General features: G+C 42.2%; 1 protein-coding gene across 3 annotated transcripts; it reads right to left on the bottom strand.

Moving 5' to 3' along the window:
- Positions 1-207: 207 nt before the first annotated feature.
- Positions 208-17626, bottom strand: GP2 (glycoprotein 2). Of its 3 annotated transcripts, none has more exons than XM_045849275.1 (11): positions 17579-17626; positions 16358-16487; positions 12746-13186; positions 11148-11258; positions 8888-9099; positions 8261-8409; positions 6840-7085; positions 5841-6003; positions 4627-4711; positions 3371-3415; positions 208-2385 (listed from the first exon to the last, which is right to left on the bottom strand). In XM_045849275.1, exons 2-11 carry the CDS (start codon positions 16449-16451, stop codon positions 2327-2329), a joined length of 1605 nt encoding a protein of 534 aa, XP_045705231.1. In that variant the 5' UTR covers positions 16452-16487; positions 17579-17626; the 3' UTR covers positions 208-2326. The 3 variants fall into 3 exon arrangements, with proteins under 3 accessions (XP_045705231.1, XP_045705233.1, XP_045705232.1); XM_045849277.1 differs by lacking the exon at positions 17579-17626 and adding an exon at positions 15209-15224 and having other exon boundaries at positions 12746-13161; positions 16358-16451; XM_045849276.1 differs by lacking the exon at positions 12746-13186.
- Positions 17627-18930: the final 1304 nt, after the last annotated feature.

Genomic DNA, 18930 nt, shown 5'->3' with positions numbered 1-18930 from the left:
TGAGTCCTGCATCTGAAGTTCAGTGGGTATATGTGCCTGACTGTGATATGCCTGTGAGTCCTCTGGTGTTTGTGTTCCACAAGATTTAAAACTCGAAGAGCAGAGACTGTTTCATCATTTTACCCAGGTTTTTGGACCTGGAACATACAAAGTTGCTCAATGAATTAGTGTTGATTCAATGAATGAAGTAGACTGGACATTCAAAGATCATTACTCATATAGCAAGTCTATTAGGAAAACAAACAAACAAACAAACAAAAAACCCAAAGCTATAACTATCTCACTAGGTGATAGGTTCATGAGCAGAGAGAGAAAAACAAAATAGGAGACAGATGATAGTTGATATATATATGATAGATATGTTGGTAGGTAGGTAGGTAGGTAGATAGATCATAGATGATAGTTAGGCAGGTTTGGCTCAAGTTAGGTAGCATCCCATGCAGTTTACACTGGAAGAGACATTACAGGACATATGTCCCAGGGATTTACAAAACTTTGCCCTTGGTAACCCTGTGGGTTATCATGGAGTTCCTTTGAAGGCCTGAGGAGGAAGGAACCACAGAATTGGAGAGCTAAGACATCAACAATTTTCTATTTGCATTTAACTTCTCTACATATTCGATATTTTTGTAGAACTGTATTTAAAAAAAAGGTTCCACTGTAAATGTTTGAGAATCTTGTGCTAGCCCAGCCCCCAAACCTCAGAGAAGGGAAAAGTTTAGGACCTCCTGACCTCTCTTTCAGGTCCCTTCCTAGTGCATGTTTTCCCTTGGACCATAGTAGCTCTGAACCCTGTAACTTACTGGGAAACAGGAAGCAATTGCTCCCAGAAAACTCTCTATCTTTAAGAAGCCACTATCATAGCCTTTTAGGTTGGTTGCCTTCAGGTCAGACCCATTGGCTATGTTCATATGAGATGAGATCATGAACCTGGCCTCAGCCTACTGGACCAGGGAAAACACTTAGACTCAAGCAGGGAAATAAGACTCTCCCTAGTGAAGTTTGGATGTGGGATACCAAGATACCAAGTCTCTATAGTCCCTGAATTAGGAAGCAATGTGAACCTGCAATACCCATATTTAATCAAGGGATGATAAGTAAACAGGAAAAGCTAGTTTCAGAGAGAGGGGGCAATAAAGGAGACACACAAAGATAAGGAGACATGAAGGCTCTGTGGTTTTAGGAAGAGTGGCAGATAGAAAGACAGACAAGCCTGGGTTCCTAGGGTTTGCCTGTGCAGCCAGGTTTATCTTCTGTCTTGGGACTTTGTGCTTAGGCATTTTTGTAATTAATGCATTTTTTTGCTTGAGTTCATTGAAGTAAGTTTCTGTTTCTTGAAACCACACAATCTCTGAATAAGTCTGCATGTTGGAAGGTCTCCTCCCTCACCCTGACCCTTGCCTTGGCTGGGCCTTGATCTGGTCATTTTCCCTGAGGCCAACTTGGAGGGAACCATGTATACCTGTGGAAAAGGAATGCTTTGTGAAGGCTTTGTGAGGGATCATTATAGGTTTTCAGAAAGTAGCTTCGCCCATCTCTCAGGCTTCTGTTGCTTTATCCCTCTGGAAAAATTGATGCATTATTTTCTTCTGGGACTCCCAACTTAGCCCTTCAGGGGAAAAGCACCACTATTTACAGCAGAGGTGGTAGTCTCTGCACTCAAATCAGGTAGTTCCTTCAGCATCCAGATCCCAGGGTAAGAGTTTGTGTAATTCTAGGCACATCAAAGTAAGTTGGCAGTATGGTGGAGAACAGGGGAGTAATGGGGACCAGTCTTTCCTGGAGCTGAGTCTCCAAAAGTGGAGACAACTCCACTATCATGATACAACAACTCCCCATGGTGATAGTTGAACCCATGGCAGAAATACATCAGAAGATATGGGTGAAAGCAAGAGTCAGTCTGTTGAAATCACCAGCAGTCTGAACAGGAAGTAGAGCCAAGGGAAGTGCCTCTTTAAGGAGCTCATCCTACTCCCATTTTCCCCAGTGACATGGCCCCTCTTTCTTGGAGTTACAAAAGCATGATACACTTCTGGTAAAGGCTGAGGTCCTCTGAAGCCACAGAGGACCCAGCAAATTTGCTTTAAAAAAACTGCTAAAGAATGAGAAAGCCAGGCTAGGTCAGGCCAACAGAACCCCCACCACAAGAGAAAAAGGAATACAGAGGCACTGAGAAGGTCAACCAAGAGGAAGCTCTTCCCTTTCCCCAAACCTAGCCCAGCCTGGAGTCTGTTAACACTAAGACATTTACAGATTTGGAGAGAGGTCCAGCAGAGCTGAAGAGTGACTGGAAGCCATCGCCAGAGGACCAGGTACCAAGCTGAGCTCAGAAGAGCGCAGCTAGGAGAACAGGCAGGAAAAGCACAGAAAAGGCCACCACGAACCCTGAAATGCAAGGAAGATGACTGTCAGGTGTTGGGCTTTGGAACTCATCAGCCAAAGCGAGCTGCCCCCTGTCCCCACCCTTTGCTGCACAAGGATGACAAAGGCAGAGTGTCCTTAATATCTGGTCTAAGTTACAGTCCTTGGGAGGTAGCAAAGGGCCATGTGATTGGGTCAAAAAACTATGTAATAATTAAATACTTTCTCACGTTACTCTGGGCACACTGGAAGGTACTTTCCCCACCTCCTTTGCAGGTAGGTGGGACCCTGTAACTGATTCTGGCCAGTGGGATGTGGGTAGAAATCATAAATGCCATTTCTAGGCCTGGTCCTTGCAATCTCCTACATGATTCTCCATGTTCTTTCACCCACCAGGAATGTTTCATAATACTCAGTGACTTCTTCCACATTCCTTGCATCCTGCTGCCTAAACATGATGACTGAAGCTCTGGTTGTCACCTTGGACCATGAAAGTGAGACCTGAGATGGTGGAGGGGGACCTGGAAAGAATCTGTTCTTGATGACTTTGTGGTATTGCCCTACTAGCACTGGGTTGCTTGCCTCTGGACTTTATTTATATCTGAGAGAAATAAACTTCTATAGTATATGAGGCATTATTACCCACATCAGTGACTTTCTATCATATTACCCTCTTTTCTTTCTAAAGTAGCTTGTTACTTTTTTATTGTCAGTTTCCCACACTGAGGACAAGTACCTGAACTCTGTTGTTCATCCTTATATCTCCAGTGCCTAGAATAATGCCTGGCACACAGTAGACACTTGATAAATATTTGTTGCTAAATGATTGGATCCCCTGCTAGACTGTGAGCCTTTCCAGAACTAGTTTTGAAACTGATTCATTTTAGTGTCCACAGATTCCAGCACAGGGCCTGCCTACTAAAGGGGCTCAATGAGTATATACCAAATTTAGAAAAGGGAAGAGAGAGCATTAGGAAGGGGGTGGGAAAGGCAGGAGAAAGTGAGGTACCTGCAGTAGTAGGGGTTCCATTCATGACACCAAGAGACAGGGCACCTGGCAACAAAAGTAGAAGGTGAGGGATTCCTCAGCCATACTACAGTGTCTGTGGCACTATGGCCATAGTTGCTCTGAGTTCTCTTGGATCTGGCCACCACATTGTGAAGACATCTAGTATTTGGCAGGTACCTATCTAAACATGTTTCATGTACTGGAAACTTAATTCACCTTAGAGTATTCTCATACCCATATGACAGATGGAAAGGCTAAGATTTACTGATGTCAAGAGACTTGTCAAGTTATCCTTGCTAGTAAGTAGCAGAGCTGGAATTTGAACCCCAGCCTGTTTTATTCCAAAGTGGAAGTTCCTAACCCCTAGCTACCTTGTGATACCACATGAGACTTCCAGCTGAGGACTTAGTAAAGGGACAGGACAACTCAGGGCAGAGTCTTCTTTGCAAGACAGCCTCAATAACTCGCCTAGAGAATGGAAATGGTAATAATGCTTACTTCCTTATACTGTAGTGAGCATTTCATGTGATAATGCATATAAATGTGTTTTGCATAATGCCAGCCACAAAGTTGCTCTGTTACTACTACTACTATAACATTACTGTATCCTAATTTCTTTAGGACAAAAATGCTTTATTCTTTTGGGTTTCTTGACTCTTTCATTCCAGTGAGAATAAAAACCAATACAGTACTACTAACTCATGTGCAGGATGTATATAAATTTGAGGAGCAGTTGGAAAGCTTTCTCTACACCATGCTCCAGAATACTGTAACTGGACTTTGAGAAACAGTCATTCACCAGAAAACAAAGTTGTGTTAGGACTAACACACTTCACCACTAAGGGACTGAGTATAGGGATCTTGCAGGAAAGATAATGAAAATGACACATGCTTTGGAATCAGACCCAGCTGGGTTCAATCCTAACTTCAGTCACTCACAATCTGGGTATCTTGGATGAGTCATTTAATCTCTTTTAGCTTTGGTTTCTCACCTATAAAAGACATAGTCAGGTAAAGATTAAGTGAGTCAATGGATACTGAGTGCTTAGCCTATTCTCTAGCACACAGGAGGCCCAGCTCAAATGGAATATGCTGTTATCATTACCCAGAGAATCTCATGGAGAGATAAATTCACTGGTTGAGGCTTCACTGAAGAGACAGAAAGGCTCTACATTGTTAGGTTGGTGACTCCAGGTGTCTGTGGTAAACTGTCAGTACTTTACCACTGGGTTTATCACCAGGACTTGGCCACTTACCTTTCCTAGTGATGGGTCCCAAATCTATAACTAGGTCTGGGTTGATTGGCACTGCTTCACTGCGGAGTTGGCTTCTTGAGCAAAACTGTGGGAATGGAGAGTTCTCATGACATCAAAGCATAAAGGATGATTTCTATTTACGTCTGGCCTGAGAATGAGGCCCATGCACTGTATGTCCCTAACTCTGATGCTGTGGTTATTGCAATATAGAGTATTCTTACTGTCATGCATGTGCAACAAACCTGGGTTAAAATCTCATCTCCAGCCCTGGCTGGTGTAACTCAGTGGATTGAGTACGGGCTGTGAACCAAACGGTTGCTGGTTTGATTCCCATTCAGGGCACATGACTGGGTTGTGGGCCAGGTCCCCAGTGGGGGCCATGTGAGAGGTAACCACACATTGATGTTTCTCTCTTTCTTTTACCCCTTCCCTTCCCCTCTCTCTAAAAATAAATAAGTAAATAAATACATAAAATATTAAAATAAAATAAAATAAAAAGTCAAGTAAAAAAAACTCATCTTCACTCTCTCTTAGCTGACTAATTTAGGACAAATGACCTTATTTCTCTACTATTATTAAATAGTACCTTCCTGGCTGGGAAGGTTAAAATGAGATATGTTTGCAATATGCAAACACATAGTAAACACTCAACAAATGCTAATATAGGCAGGCAGTGTCAGAAAGGGGTTAAGGCCATTAGCACTGGAGTCACATGACAACTGGGACACATCACAGATCTAATACTTTGTAGCTCTGATACTCTTGGCTTTTGAATAAGAGACTTCTCTGAGACTCAGTTTCCTCATCTGTACAATGAGGTCAATAAAAGAATCTACTTGAAAAGTTATTGTAAGAATTAAACAAGACAAGGCACATGAAAGTTCTAGTCCAGTGCTTGACACACAGTAAGCACAAAAAAGACAACTATTATTATAGTCATCTAAAATATGTCTTATGGCAGGGAAACCTGGTGGACAGGGTTCTTCAGCTAGGGACACAATAATTGCTTATACGTGGGCTTTTTGGAGGCTTAAAATCCATCCATTCATTTTTCTTTCCTTTTCTTCTCCCTTCCTCTCATTCATTTACCCGTCCATTTCTTCATCTATCCAAATATATTTTCTCTTCCTCTCTTTCTCCCTTCCTTTTTTCCATTCACCAGGTACCAGGCCCTATGTCAGACTCTGAATAGTAAAATCCAAAGAGATACTCACTGGCTGACACTGTTCATTAAGAGAATCACAGAGATGAATCTCACAATGCAGAAAAACTAGGTCATAATTTCCAGCAAACATGAACATCTGAACTGAGAACCGGCCCTCAGAAGACACCCCATTCTCCTCCATGTAGATAGTAGAATCATGTTGATTTGGGCAGCTGGAAGGGTGACAGAGGCAAGAGTCAAATTTCCCAATTTCTAGAACAGCTCAGGAAGCCTGAGTCCCTTGACTGCATCTTTTATCTGTGTCCAGTATAAAAGCAGCATCAGAGAGAAATACACAGCTCCCCAGGTTCCCTCCATCCTGAAAACATCAAATTCTATTCCTCTAGGTGTTCTCCAAGATGTTGTTCATAAGTATGTGTGGTTTAAGTGTTTTGGCTGCATAGTCACTGGATTGAGACAGACTGGTTTCAAGTTTCAGCCCAACCCATTCTCCAGATAACAGATTAATCTTTCTGACCTCTACTTGTCTTATCTATAGAGACATCTTCCTAGGGTTGATGTGAACATTTATTGATATAATCCAAGAACACTGCTTAGTACAGTGCTTAGCACATAGACAAAACTCAGTGATAAACATTAGCTAGTATTATTCCATGACTTGAGTAATGATCTACAGATTGGCATTTACCTTTGTTTTTGCCAGTTAACAGTAGTCAGTAATACTGTTTTTGTGTTGATGAGTCAGTGTTAACATTTGTATAACAGTCTGTCATTATTTAACAGAGACCCCATTTTGAACAATGAACCTATTGCCAAAGTTATAAAAAATACCAAAATGAAAAAATAGCATTTCTTTACCCTGCCCACTTACTTTATATTAATGCTTTAGGCTACAATTTCAAGAGTGATATTATAGGGTCAAAGGGTATGATCATAAAATATAACATCAAATTATTTTCTAAAAAAGATAAGCCAACTTACACAACTTCCAGGCAGGGATGAGGTTATCATTTCCCCCCGAAAAGATAATCCCACAGATGTTTGATACCTGTTTCTGATGATGAAATATTTTACAGGGTCAGTCCTGTCTTCAGTGGGTGTGGCATAGCAGTTCCTCAACAGTAGGTTAAACCTGGTGGTGTCCCCTCTCTCCAAGATGGCACCCACATAGAGCATGGATTCAACGGAAAGCACAGCTGCAGCTCCTTCATAAGGCAATGTATAGTTCTGGTCTTGGAAGAGGGCCATCCTGACAGTAAACTCTCCCTCCCCAGCCACACTGATGTTCACGGAACTGAGAGAAGGAAAACCACAAGATTGGAATCATCAGGTTTTAACCCATGAGAACAAAATAAATCAAGTGCCACTTATGTGTAAGATTGTGAAGGCAAAGGTATATGTTAATCCCTAAAGACACTAGTTAATCATTCATTTAAATCAGCACTTACTATCTTCTAGGCACTACACTTGACAAATAGATGAGCCTGTCTCCAGAGTTTTCACTGGTCCTCCCTGCCTCACAGATCACACACATCTCCTTTACTCCAAGTACACACCTCTGTGTTTTCATCTGCAGAGTGGGGTTTAGGACCAGGTCTATGGGGTCACAATGTTTACCAGCAGATCTCTTCCCTACACCCCACAATCTTCAGTAATATGATAATTTTAACAATATTAATGGCTTTAATTTTTACTTTTTATGAATCTTGGACCCCAACACTATACAGTCTAAGAACCGTGAAACTAGAAAATGTCTGATCCTTCTAATCCTGTCATTCTGGAAGCCAATGGGCAATGAGGGGATGGGAAGGGAACTGTGGATTTCTGACACCCTTTTAAAATCCTCTGGCAAGTCTAAAAGTGCTGAGAAACTCATTCAACAGGGCCTCCTTCCTGGCATTGTGACTGAGGGGAGAGGCAACAGACAAAAACCCTGCCTGGATGGAATCTTACGCACATTTCTATTTGGTTCTATTTCTGATGAAGATTTATCTAATCAAAGCTGGTCCATTTTAAATCCCACATCTCCAGGGAAGCTTTTCTGCTTCTGCCACCCCCTCACTCCCTACGATTAAGCCAGGGACCCTTGATTCCTAACTCCATAGTACCCCATGTTTCTCCTATACATTGCATTTATCTCATGTATAATTATTGATTCAATTAGTTGTTTAATGTCTTTCTTTCTGAAAATAAATAAAATTGTCATGGTTTTATTCTTTAGTATATTTAATTAACACTGTTCCATGTTGCTATATATATCAAAATCATCTTTAATATCCACAAAATATTCTGTCTATTGCATCAAACATTAATATACAATCAACAAATTTTGTACTATGAACAGTTGGAAGAATGGAAGATCTTGAAGAAGGAATATAGCATTCTGTGGACAAACATAATAGACTGTGCATGAATTGAGAGTGACCAATGTCAGGTCTATGGGTAAAGGGACAAGGGTTGGTGCCATACCTTACAATGGGCTTCAGGGCAGTTTGGAGACTGATTCTCATGTCCAGCGGGTAGGTACACTGGAAGTTGATGTTGAGTTTGGTGTCTCTGATGATGAACTCATTGACCAAGGAGAGAGTGTTTTTGTAGATGGCATGGGTTTCATTTCTCTTTGTTTAAAAACAATACCATATATATATTTATGTGGACATGTGTATATGTGTGACTGGAACTCAGGTCTGTCTGACTCTACAATCAGGGCTTTAATCATGCTGCCACCCTGTTTTCTGATCTCAAGGTGACAAGTGGGACTCCTCCCCCAGTGGCACTGACACTATGTGGAAAAGGGAGTAAGGACCCCAGATCAAAATACTACTGCCTGGGAAAAAGTTAGGAACCACTATACTTACTCCTCTGCTAATCCCTTGCAAATCACCCCAAATTAAAATAAGCATAATCAGTGTTTGCATTTGTCCTGCTTAAGCATCAGACCTGTTCTAAGCTTAAACTCTTTACATAGACCAATATGTACAATGTCACATACCCCTAGAGATCCAGAGAGACTTGCTCAAAGTCTCACATCTATTGAGATGGTCTCCACCAGCCCAGCTCCCTGTCCCTGGTAGCAGTGGTGTAAATGCTGCTTACCTCCAAAATGTTTCCACAGGCATTAGCCTGAGTGGGGCTGGTCACAGAAATCAAATTCTTCTCCTCTCTTTGCATGATGCTGCTGCATTTATGGTCTTGCAAGTAGGCCCTGACCTCGTCTCCAAAACCCAGGCCTTCCAGCCTGCACCTGTCCAATGACACCTTGATCTCCGTGGCCCCACATTCCAGCTGAGGCTGCAAACGGTGGATATCTGAAAAGTCAGAGGATTGGTTCTGGAAGCAGTGGGCACAGTCCACATTCCCTGCATTAGAAAAACTACCATGCCCTTCAGGAAGCTAGGTAGACTAGAAGGAGCTTGGAACCAGGTAGGATCATGCCTGGACTTACAGTAGGCAAGGTTAGCAAAGAAGGCCCTGGTCTGAGATTGTTAAGTATCTTATGTGCACATTTGGCGTGAGCTTCCATGTCCAGTTCTCCTCAGGGATAAGAGTCCTGGGTAATCAGGACTGTCCCATCTTCCATGCTAGAATTAAAGCTAGATACACACTACTCCCATTTCCTGGCTTTGTGAAGCCAGGGCACTTGATCTGGTTCAAGCCATTGCGTGCATTCAATCATTCACTCATTCACTCCTTCTCTCATTTGCTCATTCATCCAACATTTATTCAACAAATACTTCTTGAGACTCTACTACCTGTCAGGTAGTATTCTAGGCACAGGGTATACAATAATTATCAAAACAGACACAATTCAAACCCTGATAGAACTAACATTCTGACAAGGGAGACATAGTAAATTAAGAAAAATACAATCCCTATTGCATTCATGATTGCATCAATTTAACATTCATTTACTAATGAGCTTCCCCATGTGCTGGGAATACTTAACACAAAAATAAAGGAACCATAGACTCAGTCCATGAGGATTTGTTGGTCTCCTGTAAAACAAAAATGCCAACCTCTTATTATGATGCAGTATGATGAAAGTGCTAATAGGTGTATATTCTAGGCACAGAGGAAATGCACAAGAAAAGTTATCTGAGTCTGTCAGGTCAGTCAGAGAAGGATGTAGAGAAGCCTGGAGCTTAATAGGTGTAAGAGTTTTTCAGGTGAATAAAGCAAGTGAGACCATTGAAGTTTAAGGGAACAGCACAGACAAAGTATGGTCATGGGAGAGAGGATGGTGTGTTCATATAGACACAGTGTTCAGAGGTACAGAAACTTAGAAAGGCAGGGGAAACTGTGGAAGATTGAGAAGCAATCCAAAGACTGATCATGAAGGGATGATGTCTGGAAGCAATGGAAAACCACTGAATAGCCATGGATGAAGACATGAAGGGCCACTTGTTCATCCAGTCAGCCAAAGGACCTGCCAAGAATGCCCTTGAAACCCACCCAGGTACAGGGAGGATGTCTGCAAAGCCTAGCATCTGATTCTGTGATGGCCCAAACCCCAGGAAACCATCCTGACCCTCAGAGGTCTCATCTCCCCAGTGTCCATGGCTATTCCCTTCCTGTTCCTGCCCCTTATCCCATGCAGCTCCTGCCAGGCACATAAGCACCACCTCATCCACACTCCATACCAGTTTTCCAAGTGCATTCTGCTTATTCTTGTCCCTCTGTTTAGGACCCTCTCTCTTTCATAGGTAGTGGGAGTTTGCTCAGAGGAAGGCATGCTTATGCCAAAAGCCAAGAGTCAGAGGCCCTCATTAGAGTCCTAAGAGAGACTACGGCTTGTCTATACCATCCCTTCCCATGGCTTATCTGCTGCTCTTTGCTTACCTCCTGGGATAAACCCATCACCTCCAGAGCCTACCCATTTGGACTACTCTCATTTAATTCTCACAATAGCTCTTTATAATGAGTATTTTTATTAATATATTATTCCTCTTTTACAGATGGGGACATTAAAGTTCAGAGAGGGTAGATGACTAGTTCCGGTTCCCAGAACTACTTCATGGACTAGCAAAGCAGTCTGCCCATGTCCCTCATATGTAGACTCTGTAGATGTTTGAACACAGCTCCCACAAGTGCAGAGTTGCATCCTCAGTACCTCTGTCCCTCATGGGTCAAGTCCATCCATGCCAGAGCTGCCTCCTGATGCCTGAAAATTTGTTGTATCCCTGCCCCTCATCATTAAAAACCCACTGGCTCTGATAACTCACATTCCTTAACCTTAGTTCCATCCCCACTGACTCTGGTCTATACCTTGTCTGAAGCTCCCTCCTTCCTTCTGTGCCTGCTCAGGTCAGCTCTCACCCAACATGGTCCCTACTGCCCTGGCCATTAAATTGCTCACCAGAGGTATTGAGGTCTTGCTTACAGGAACAGGTCCAGGTGTCATTGAAAAAGATGCACTCCTCCTCTGGGCGGCAGGCCTTCTCACACCTGTTCTCCACAGTGGAAGGGTCTGGGCATGAGGTATGGAGAAAGGGATCAGAATGCAGAGCAAGGAGGACCTGAGGCCCTCAAAGCCAACCCTGTCACTCTACCAAGGCTCAGAAGTCCAGCCCAAGGTTGGGTCAAGCCCCAACCTTGAATTTCCTGATTCCTGGTCCAGTGAAATGAAAAACCTGAAGCTTCCATCTTAACGCTTACAACATGGCAGGCACTGATCTGAGCACTTTCCATGTGTTAACTCATTCAATTCTCATGGTAACTGTATGAGACAAGGTAGCATGGTGGTAGAGTGCTGGGTTCAAGTACCAGCTCTGTGATGTCGGGTGAGCTGCTTATCCTCTCTATGCCCCAAACTTGTCATCTTGGGTGATTAAATAATATTTATCTTATGAGTTGATGAGTGAATTAAATGACTTACTAGTCTGAAGTGCATAGGATAAGAGCAAGGACATTATAAGCACTATACATTAGTTATTTTTGCCATTATACATTTTTTTTCAGATCAAAAAAATGAAGCTTGGAGAAGCAAATTAAATTATCCAAATGAAATCTATATCCAAACAAGCCTGAGTTCTTAATATTATGCTATACACATGGATATATGCAGGTATCCACTTCTTTCACTTATATGAGAGACTTTTATTAGTACCTGTTTTTCACCTATGGACAGAAATCCAATTTCTTTCACAAAAGTGAACATTGAAAACAGTGGTCAGTGTTTGCTTTGCAGGGGCCATTATAGAGATAGTGCACACCCAAAGCAGCAAGAGTGGCCTCACCAAGCTTCTTTCCCAGGAACTGCACTCAGCATCTCAGCATCAAGCCACTATTGCTTTGAACTGTGTCTATGAGCATCTGTATTTCACCTCCACTTATTTTGTGGATCTATTAGCAGCATGTGCCATAAGGTATCTGAAAAGCCTAAGACAGCTTGTAAGTGTGTTATGCTTAGTATAAAATTAGATGTAATTAAGTGTATTTGATAGGATTTGGTAGGTTATCTGCGGGGTCTAGGAATGCTCCAAAATTTTTCCATGTATATTAATGGTAATTGCTTCTTTGCTTTACCTCATTTTGGCTGACAAAAAGTTTCATAGAAGCACTCTACTTTTGGATATCAGGAAACATGTATTTTTCAGGTGATTTCACCCTGGAAACTGAATTCCTGGTTTTGAGATGTTGGAAGAGCTGGTAATCCCGGGAAAGAAGCTTGGTGAGGCCACTCTTGCTGCTTTGGGTGTGCACTATCTCTATAATGGCCCCTGCAAAGCAAACACTGACTACTGTTTTCAATGTTCACTTTTGTGAAAGAAATTGGATTTCTTTCCACAAGTGAAAAACAATACTAATAACTGTCTCTCATATAAGTGAAAGAAGTGGATTTTCCAGCTAGACAGTAACTGGCAAGAACTGCATTAATGCTTTTCTGCTAAGTCTCCTCTTAACCCGCTCCACTTATCCTGTCCCACAGCTGCCTCCAAGGTCTCTGCCACTCACCTGTACAATATCTCAGATTACATGCAGGGCTGCCCTCCAACCAGTACACATGGTACCCACCCGGGCAGGCCTTCACCTGAATCTTAGTGTTCCAGTAGCAGCAGTTGCCTGACCATGAGGCACAAGCAGTGCGGGTGACAGTGCCCTCCCCAAGGGTTGGGTGGGTCCCATTAAGCCACATGGGAGCATCAGTCTGGCATCTATACACTGGGACACAGGTCTCCGGCATTCTCACTCCTCCTCCTCCCATAAAACGGAACCAGCCCTGCAGGTCCCTGTCACACTTCTGGGCTCTTTCTGTATTCTCTGTGCTTCGAGAGGGATCATCCAGGTGGGTATAATTCTGGCAGGAGTCAAAGCAGAGTGGGGGTTCTGGAGCCCCAGGAGTGCCACACTCCAAATCCAGCCCATAGGCACTGATGGTGGTGGCATTTCTGTAACCTGGAAAGCAATAATGTGCTTGGGTTTACTGAGCAACCCCAGAGCCTACAGAACTTTTATTCATAGATACACTCTGTTCTAGATGTGCTAAGAATCCTAAGGAGGCATACACCCATTAATTAAATATAAGCCTTCAACACCTTGGAATCTGAATAATAATGAGGCTGTTTTGCAGTATTTTATAGCCATTAAGAACATCAGATTTCCACCATGCACATTGAGCTTGGTGGCTTTTCCAAAGGATCATGACCACTGGAAAGAATTCCAAGGACCCACTCATGGGAGATTGTGGTGTGGCCAAGTAGAAATAGTCCCCTGGGTTTCCAATTTTTCATTTCTGTCTGTCCTGCCATGGAAAAAGCTCAACCATGTTCTCATCAAGGTCAAAACAAAAGCCAGTGTCCAGAGTTTCTGGTTCATGTTAAAGCTTAGTACTTTTGTTGCTAGTGCAGTCTGCCATGGATCCTGGCAGCTGCTAGACCCCACATGGTCACATGCTCCCAGGTGAAAGAGAATGTGTGAATGCACAGGGAGTGTGTTACCAAGTGGGTAAGGGAGAGGGAGAGAGAGAACTTCTTTGTCCCTGTGGGATTATATTAGCCTGGGTTTGGGACAGACCAGGTGCTTTTACAAATGACCGATCAACTTTGTTACCATAGGTGTTAGCTAATTATTTTAAGAAAGGGGAAGCAAAGGGAATTAGACATTCAACCTAATAAACTGGGGAGCATAAGCCTGTTTGCTTCACCAGGAAACTACAGCTTCACACCTCAAGGTATCATAGCATTGCTCCTCCAAGGAGATTAACATTTTTCCCTGCCCTACTCTGATACTGGATATTTGAGAAGGTACATGAGGAAGTGCTGAACCATACAGGCCTGTAAATCTGGCTAGGGGGTGTGGACCCATCCAAAACCTGCAAAAACTTGGGAATTTAACTGGACATTTGGAAGAGCACCTGGCCCATCCCAAATGCCACCTTATATAATAGAAATATAGTATAAATACATAAATAGAAATATAAGCTCTATAGCCATGTGGCCTTAGCCAACACATAGCCAATGGCCAAGCTGACTCCACATGCAGTCTCCACATGGGAACCTGAAAACCTCAGCATAGCAACAGATTGAAACAGGGAACACAAGCTGGATGCTGGACTGAACTGAGCTTTAATATGGCACAGAGTCTCTGGACATTGACTCTATATCTTGTGCTGGTTTTCCGTGGTGGGACAAAGAGTGATAGATCATTGCAAACCAAGGATGTTCTATTTTTACTCAAATTTTGACATAGCACAATCTGTTGTGCATGTGTCTTTGGAATGCTTTCTCCACAATCCTGTGGAAGTGCCTGATTTCCACTGGCAAAAGCCCTGCCCTGAGGTTGTGCAGCACTCCCCTGTTCAATCACACACTGTGGTCCTATCTGACCAATATTTATTTTCCTCATTATAAATGTAATGCTGACTTTTTGGAAAAAACTCAAATGCCATTAAAGTAAATGAGGTATAAATGAAAGTTCTCATAAGATCATTCCATCCTCAGAGGTAACCATAAATTTGTTGTAGAGACCTTTGTTGTAAACACCTTGTATACATATGTTTAAAATATAGGTTGTTTTTTTTTAATGGGTTTAATGCTGTACAACTTTTTTCCCACTTGCATATTTTTCTTAATGTATCACAGGGATTTTCCCATTATCAGCAGTTACAGATCTAACATAAATTTTCTCACCCTGACACTATTGATGTTTTGGACTGAATAATTGTGTGTTTGGGAGCCATCCTATGCGTTGCTGGATGTTTAGCAGAATCTACAAGCTCTTCTCACTAGATGTCAGTAGTACTCTTCTTTCCATATTGTCTCCAGACAGGGCTAAATTGGGAACCACTGATCTGATAAGCCTATTTCTGATTCTTGACCTTATGGTTTTTACCAGATTCAGGGATTATGATGTGTGAAAAGACAGAATGAGGGAAGGGACCACAGGCTGCTCAGTCTGGGTTTAAATCCAGCTCCACACCTGCTGTCTGGATGACCTTGGCAGGTGGTTAAATTCTCCAGGAGACTCTTTTGCAAAATAATACCTGTGAGCTAGTGGTCCTCAAATTTCATCCATTCCCAGACACCTGGAATGATGACATTTTTCATACCTCTGGCTCCTTGTCTTTATTACTTCATATATTTTTTTCAATGATTTTCTTTATAAATTCATTTCATTTCAAGGAATAATATCTGTAGTGCTATAGCTATGATGTACTAGTTATATTTGTTTAATATATGTGAAAAACATAGATCACTAAAAAAATACTTTAAGAGTTTGTCATGCACCCCCATAGTCACCTTGGGATATGTGTGTCCCATTTGGAAGCTAGAAGTAAAGGGCAAATAAAACCCTAAAAGATTGTTGGAGGATTAAATGAGATTACAGGTGTAAAATGCCAAGCACAGTACTTGGGATGTTTAAGCTAGTTCTCTTCCTTAGCTCTGATTTGTTGAATAATGTGAATGCCCAAATGATGAACTCAATATGTATGAAGGATCATATGCTTATGATACATATTAGAGAAAATTTTAGAAGAATATTTTCAAGGCTTACTTATGTATGTACTTGTTTTTATGAAAGGAGTCTCTGCACTTGTTTTCTTGCATTATTTCCTGCACACATTGGAATTTCCCAAGGGAGGCCATGAGCCAAGTTCCTTCCTCACTACTCTCCCAGCCTCCTCAACGGGTTTCACCCTACTCTTGACCCTAAGACCCTTTCCAAAAACATTTACAATGCACAATCCACACATCTTTAAGAACCACAGGAGAACACTAAATGTAGCCCTCTAGTTTTACAGATATGTGAATGGGTTCAGAGGAAGAAGTCACTTGCCAAAATCAGGGCACAGAGTGACCATGTTATGTGTGCCCTCATAAATTTAGGCTCTCTGATCTCATATTTGGGCATGGAAGTTATGTTAACTGGTTCCCACTTTCCTTGCTGGGGGCATTTCTGATTTGGCTCTTTGTGGGATAGTTACTCGATTCTGGCTTCTTTCATTCTCCTTGACTTCTTGCTTCCAAATCTCCTGGTCCTCTCACTGACCCAAAATTGCTTTCTCTGCATTTCCCTGCTCACTCCCCAGGTGTTGAAGGGCATCTGAGATGCCAGGTGAGCACTCACCTTGCTGCTCTGCAGAAGCCAGGATCAGAATGCAGGAGGCCAAGGCCAACCACAGGACATAAGAGCCCAACATCCTCTTCAAAAACTGAGACATGCAGGTCTCTCAGTGGCATTCAGGCTCTCTATGCAGCTAGGGGAAGGGAAAGACCCAAATATGGGTTGGGTAACAGAGGTCATTCCTCTGACTATGAGAATAATGAGGGAACTCACATCAGTGCAACACTGTAACTTGTCCTAAGTCCCTTGCATGCTGGTTTTGAACCACCCTCCAAAGAAGGTACAATCATTGCTTCCATTTTATAGATGAAGAAACTGAGACTCAGGCAACATTAATCCCAGAAATATTTACTGAACCCCTCCTATGCACAAGTACTGTGCAGGAATTTAAGTTTTGTTTGCTTAAGGCCACATAAGCAGACAAATGACTTCCTTGATAAAGGATCACATTGTTCAAAACCAGGTATGACTTGCAGAAAGGATATGGGGTAATAGGAAAAAAAAAGGCTTGCCATTAGGTGGACAGCAAGAAAAAACAAGGCAAACTTAGAGCCAGCCACCACTGCAGATTGTCCTTGAAAGTCTCAGGTTGGTTTCTACACAGGTAGAGGTAAAGACTTTTGGAAATTGGGTGGAGGGAATGGCTGTGGTGCTGTGAATACCTGAAAAGGTAAGGGCTGCCTTTCTTAATTCTGCCCCTCAGGCACTGTGCTTAGAGCCCCTTGATATGTCCTTCAAAGTGTACATTTCTATGAAGGTGGTACCATGTCTGACTGAGCCTATCACTTGCTCCTATCACAGTGTGTGGCATATGAGGGTGATCAATAAAGGTTTGAGAAATAAATATATAAATAAATAGGAAGATGGGTAGAATAACACTGCTGCAAAGAGCCTACCAACACTCAAATTATTAACACTTTCTCTTTTGAAAAACCCTTTCCTTGAATGGAGAAATCCCTGTGTGGCTTCTTACAGCCTCGGGAAGACCATGATTAAAGAAAGGGACTTATTTCTGGAAGGGATATCATGAAAATGTTATCGGAAAGCCCCCAGGACTAGTAACAGAGTGATATCTGGAGCAATGGGCAAAGGCCAGAGTCCAAGCTTCCTTCTGGGTTCTGAAAGTTTCTAGAAACAAATGATCCTAACAAGTTCCTGGGTCTGGGGCCTAAGCAGATTCCCAGTATCTGGAGAAAACTTGGTGGGGTTTGAATCAGGACTTACCTTGGGGTGAGATCACAGAGCGTTCCTCCTCTTCTGGCCAGTCATGGAAATGGAGGCCTACCATGAACCGTCCTTTTATTACAATGCCCCATCCACGTGGCTCTCCACCATTGGTGCTGAGGGATGTCTGGAGTTAATCCAAGAATGTTGGCTGTAGGTAAGATAAGTGATTTCCCACTGAGGATGATGAAAGAAAGGCCCTTTCCCAGTCACCTATTCCAATATAAACACTTCCAGCAGCTTCACCTTCATGTACATTTCCTTATCAGCAATAGCAATACAATCATTCCCCTTTATCTGTGGGGGATACATTTCAAGACCCCCAGTAGATGCCTGAAACCACAGATAGTACCAAACCCAATGTATACTATGCATTTCCTATACACACATACATATGATAAAGTTTAATTTATAAATGAAACACAGTAAGAGATTAAAAACAATAACTAAATTGTGCTGCTATGAACATTGGGGCGCATAGGTTCTTTTGAATTGGTGTTTCAAGATTCTTAGGGTATAGTTCCAGGAATGGAATTGACAGGTCAAAAGGCAATTTCATTTTCAGTTTTCTGAGGAAATTCCATATTGTTTTCCACAGTGGCTTTACCAGTCTGCATTCCTACCAACAGTGTAAGGAGCTCCTACCCTTTGTAACAGCATGGATGGATCTGGAGAGTATTACGTTAGGTGAAATAAGGCAGGTGGTAAAAGACAAATACCATATAATCTAACCTATAAGTGGAACCTAATTAACAAAACAAGCAAGCAAGCAAAATAGAACCAGAGACATTGAAATTAAGAACAAACTGACTGTAACCAGAGAGGAGGTGGGAGGGGTTAATGGGAGGAAAGGAGGAAGGGTTTTCAAGGAAATGTATAAAGGACCCATGGACAAAGCCAAAGGAGAGTTAGGATAGAGGGTGGGAGATGGGAATGCCTGGGGTGTGTGTTGTGCTGGGGGTAAAATGGAGACAATTGTACTCGAACAATAATAAAAAACAATAACTAATAAAAATGGAATAATATACTTAATAAAGGTTATATGAACATGCTGTCTTTCACAACACACACAAAATAATGCATTGCACTTCACTCAACCTTGTGATGATGGGAGGTGACACAATGCCTACCGATGAGATGAAGTGAGTAATGTGAGTGATATGAGCATTGTGACAAAGCATTAGGCTACTGTTGACTTTCTGATGATATGATAGAAGGAGATATTGAACCATGATGCTGTCATATCTTCTTCCTACAAATTTAATGCCTTTTCCATCTTAACTAAGCATTTATCATACTCTGCATCCATAACTTTTTCAGTCTGAGGTGTAAAGGCAAACTTAGCAAAACCT

This window comes from Phyllostomus hastatus, unplaced genomic scaffold (assembly GCF_019186645.2).
Source record: "Phyllostomus hastatus isolate PE091 unplaced genomic scaffold, TTU_PhHast_1.1 phas_contig_64, whole genome shotgun sequence".
Lineage (NCBI taxonomy): Eukaryota > Metazoa > Chordata > Mammalia > Chiroptera > Phyllostomidae > Phyllostomus > Phyllostomus hastatus.
The sequence above is the reverse complement of the archived record's forward strand: the minus strand, read 5'-3'. Positions and strand labels throughout refer to the sequence as shown.

What these genes read in the sequence shown, in the direction of transcription:
- GP2 (XM_045849275.1), bottom strand. Translation starts at nt 16,451, where the DNA reads ATGTCTCAGTTTTTGAAGAGGATGTTGGGCTCTTATGTCCTGTGGTTG. An exon ending in GGCTTCTGCAGAGCAGCAAG is followed by an intron (nt 13,187 to 16,357) that starts GTGAGTGCTCAC and finishes ATTGCTTTCCAG; the next exon opens with GTTACAGAAATGCCACCACC. An exon ending in TGGAACCCCTACTACTGCAG is followed by an intron (nt 2,386 to 3,370) that starts GTACCTCACTTT and finishes CTTGCATTTCAG; the next exon opens with GGTTCGTGGTGGCCTTTTCT.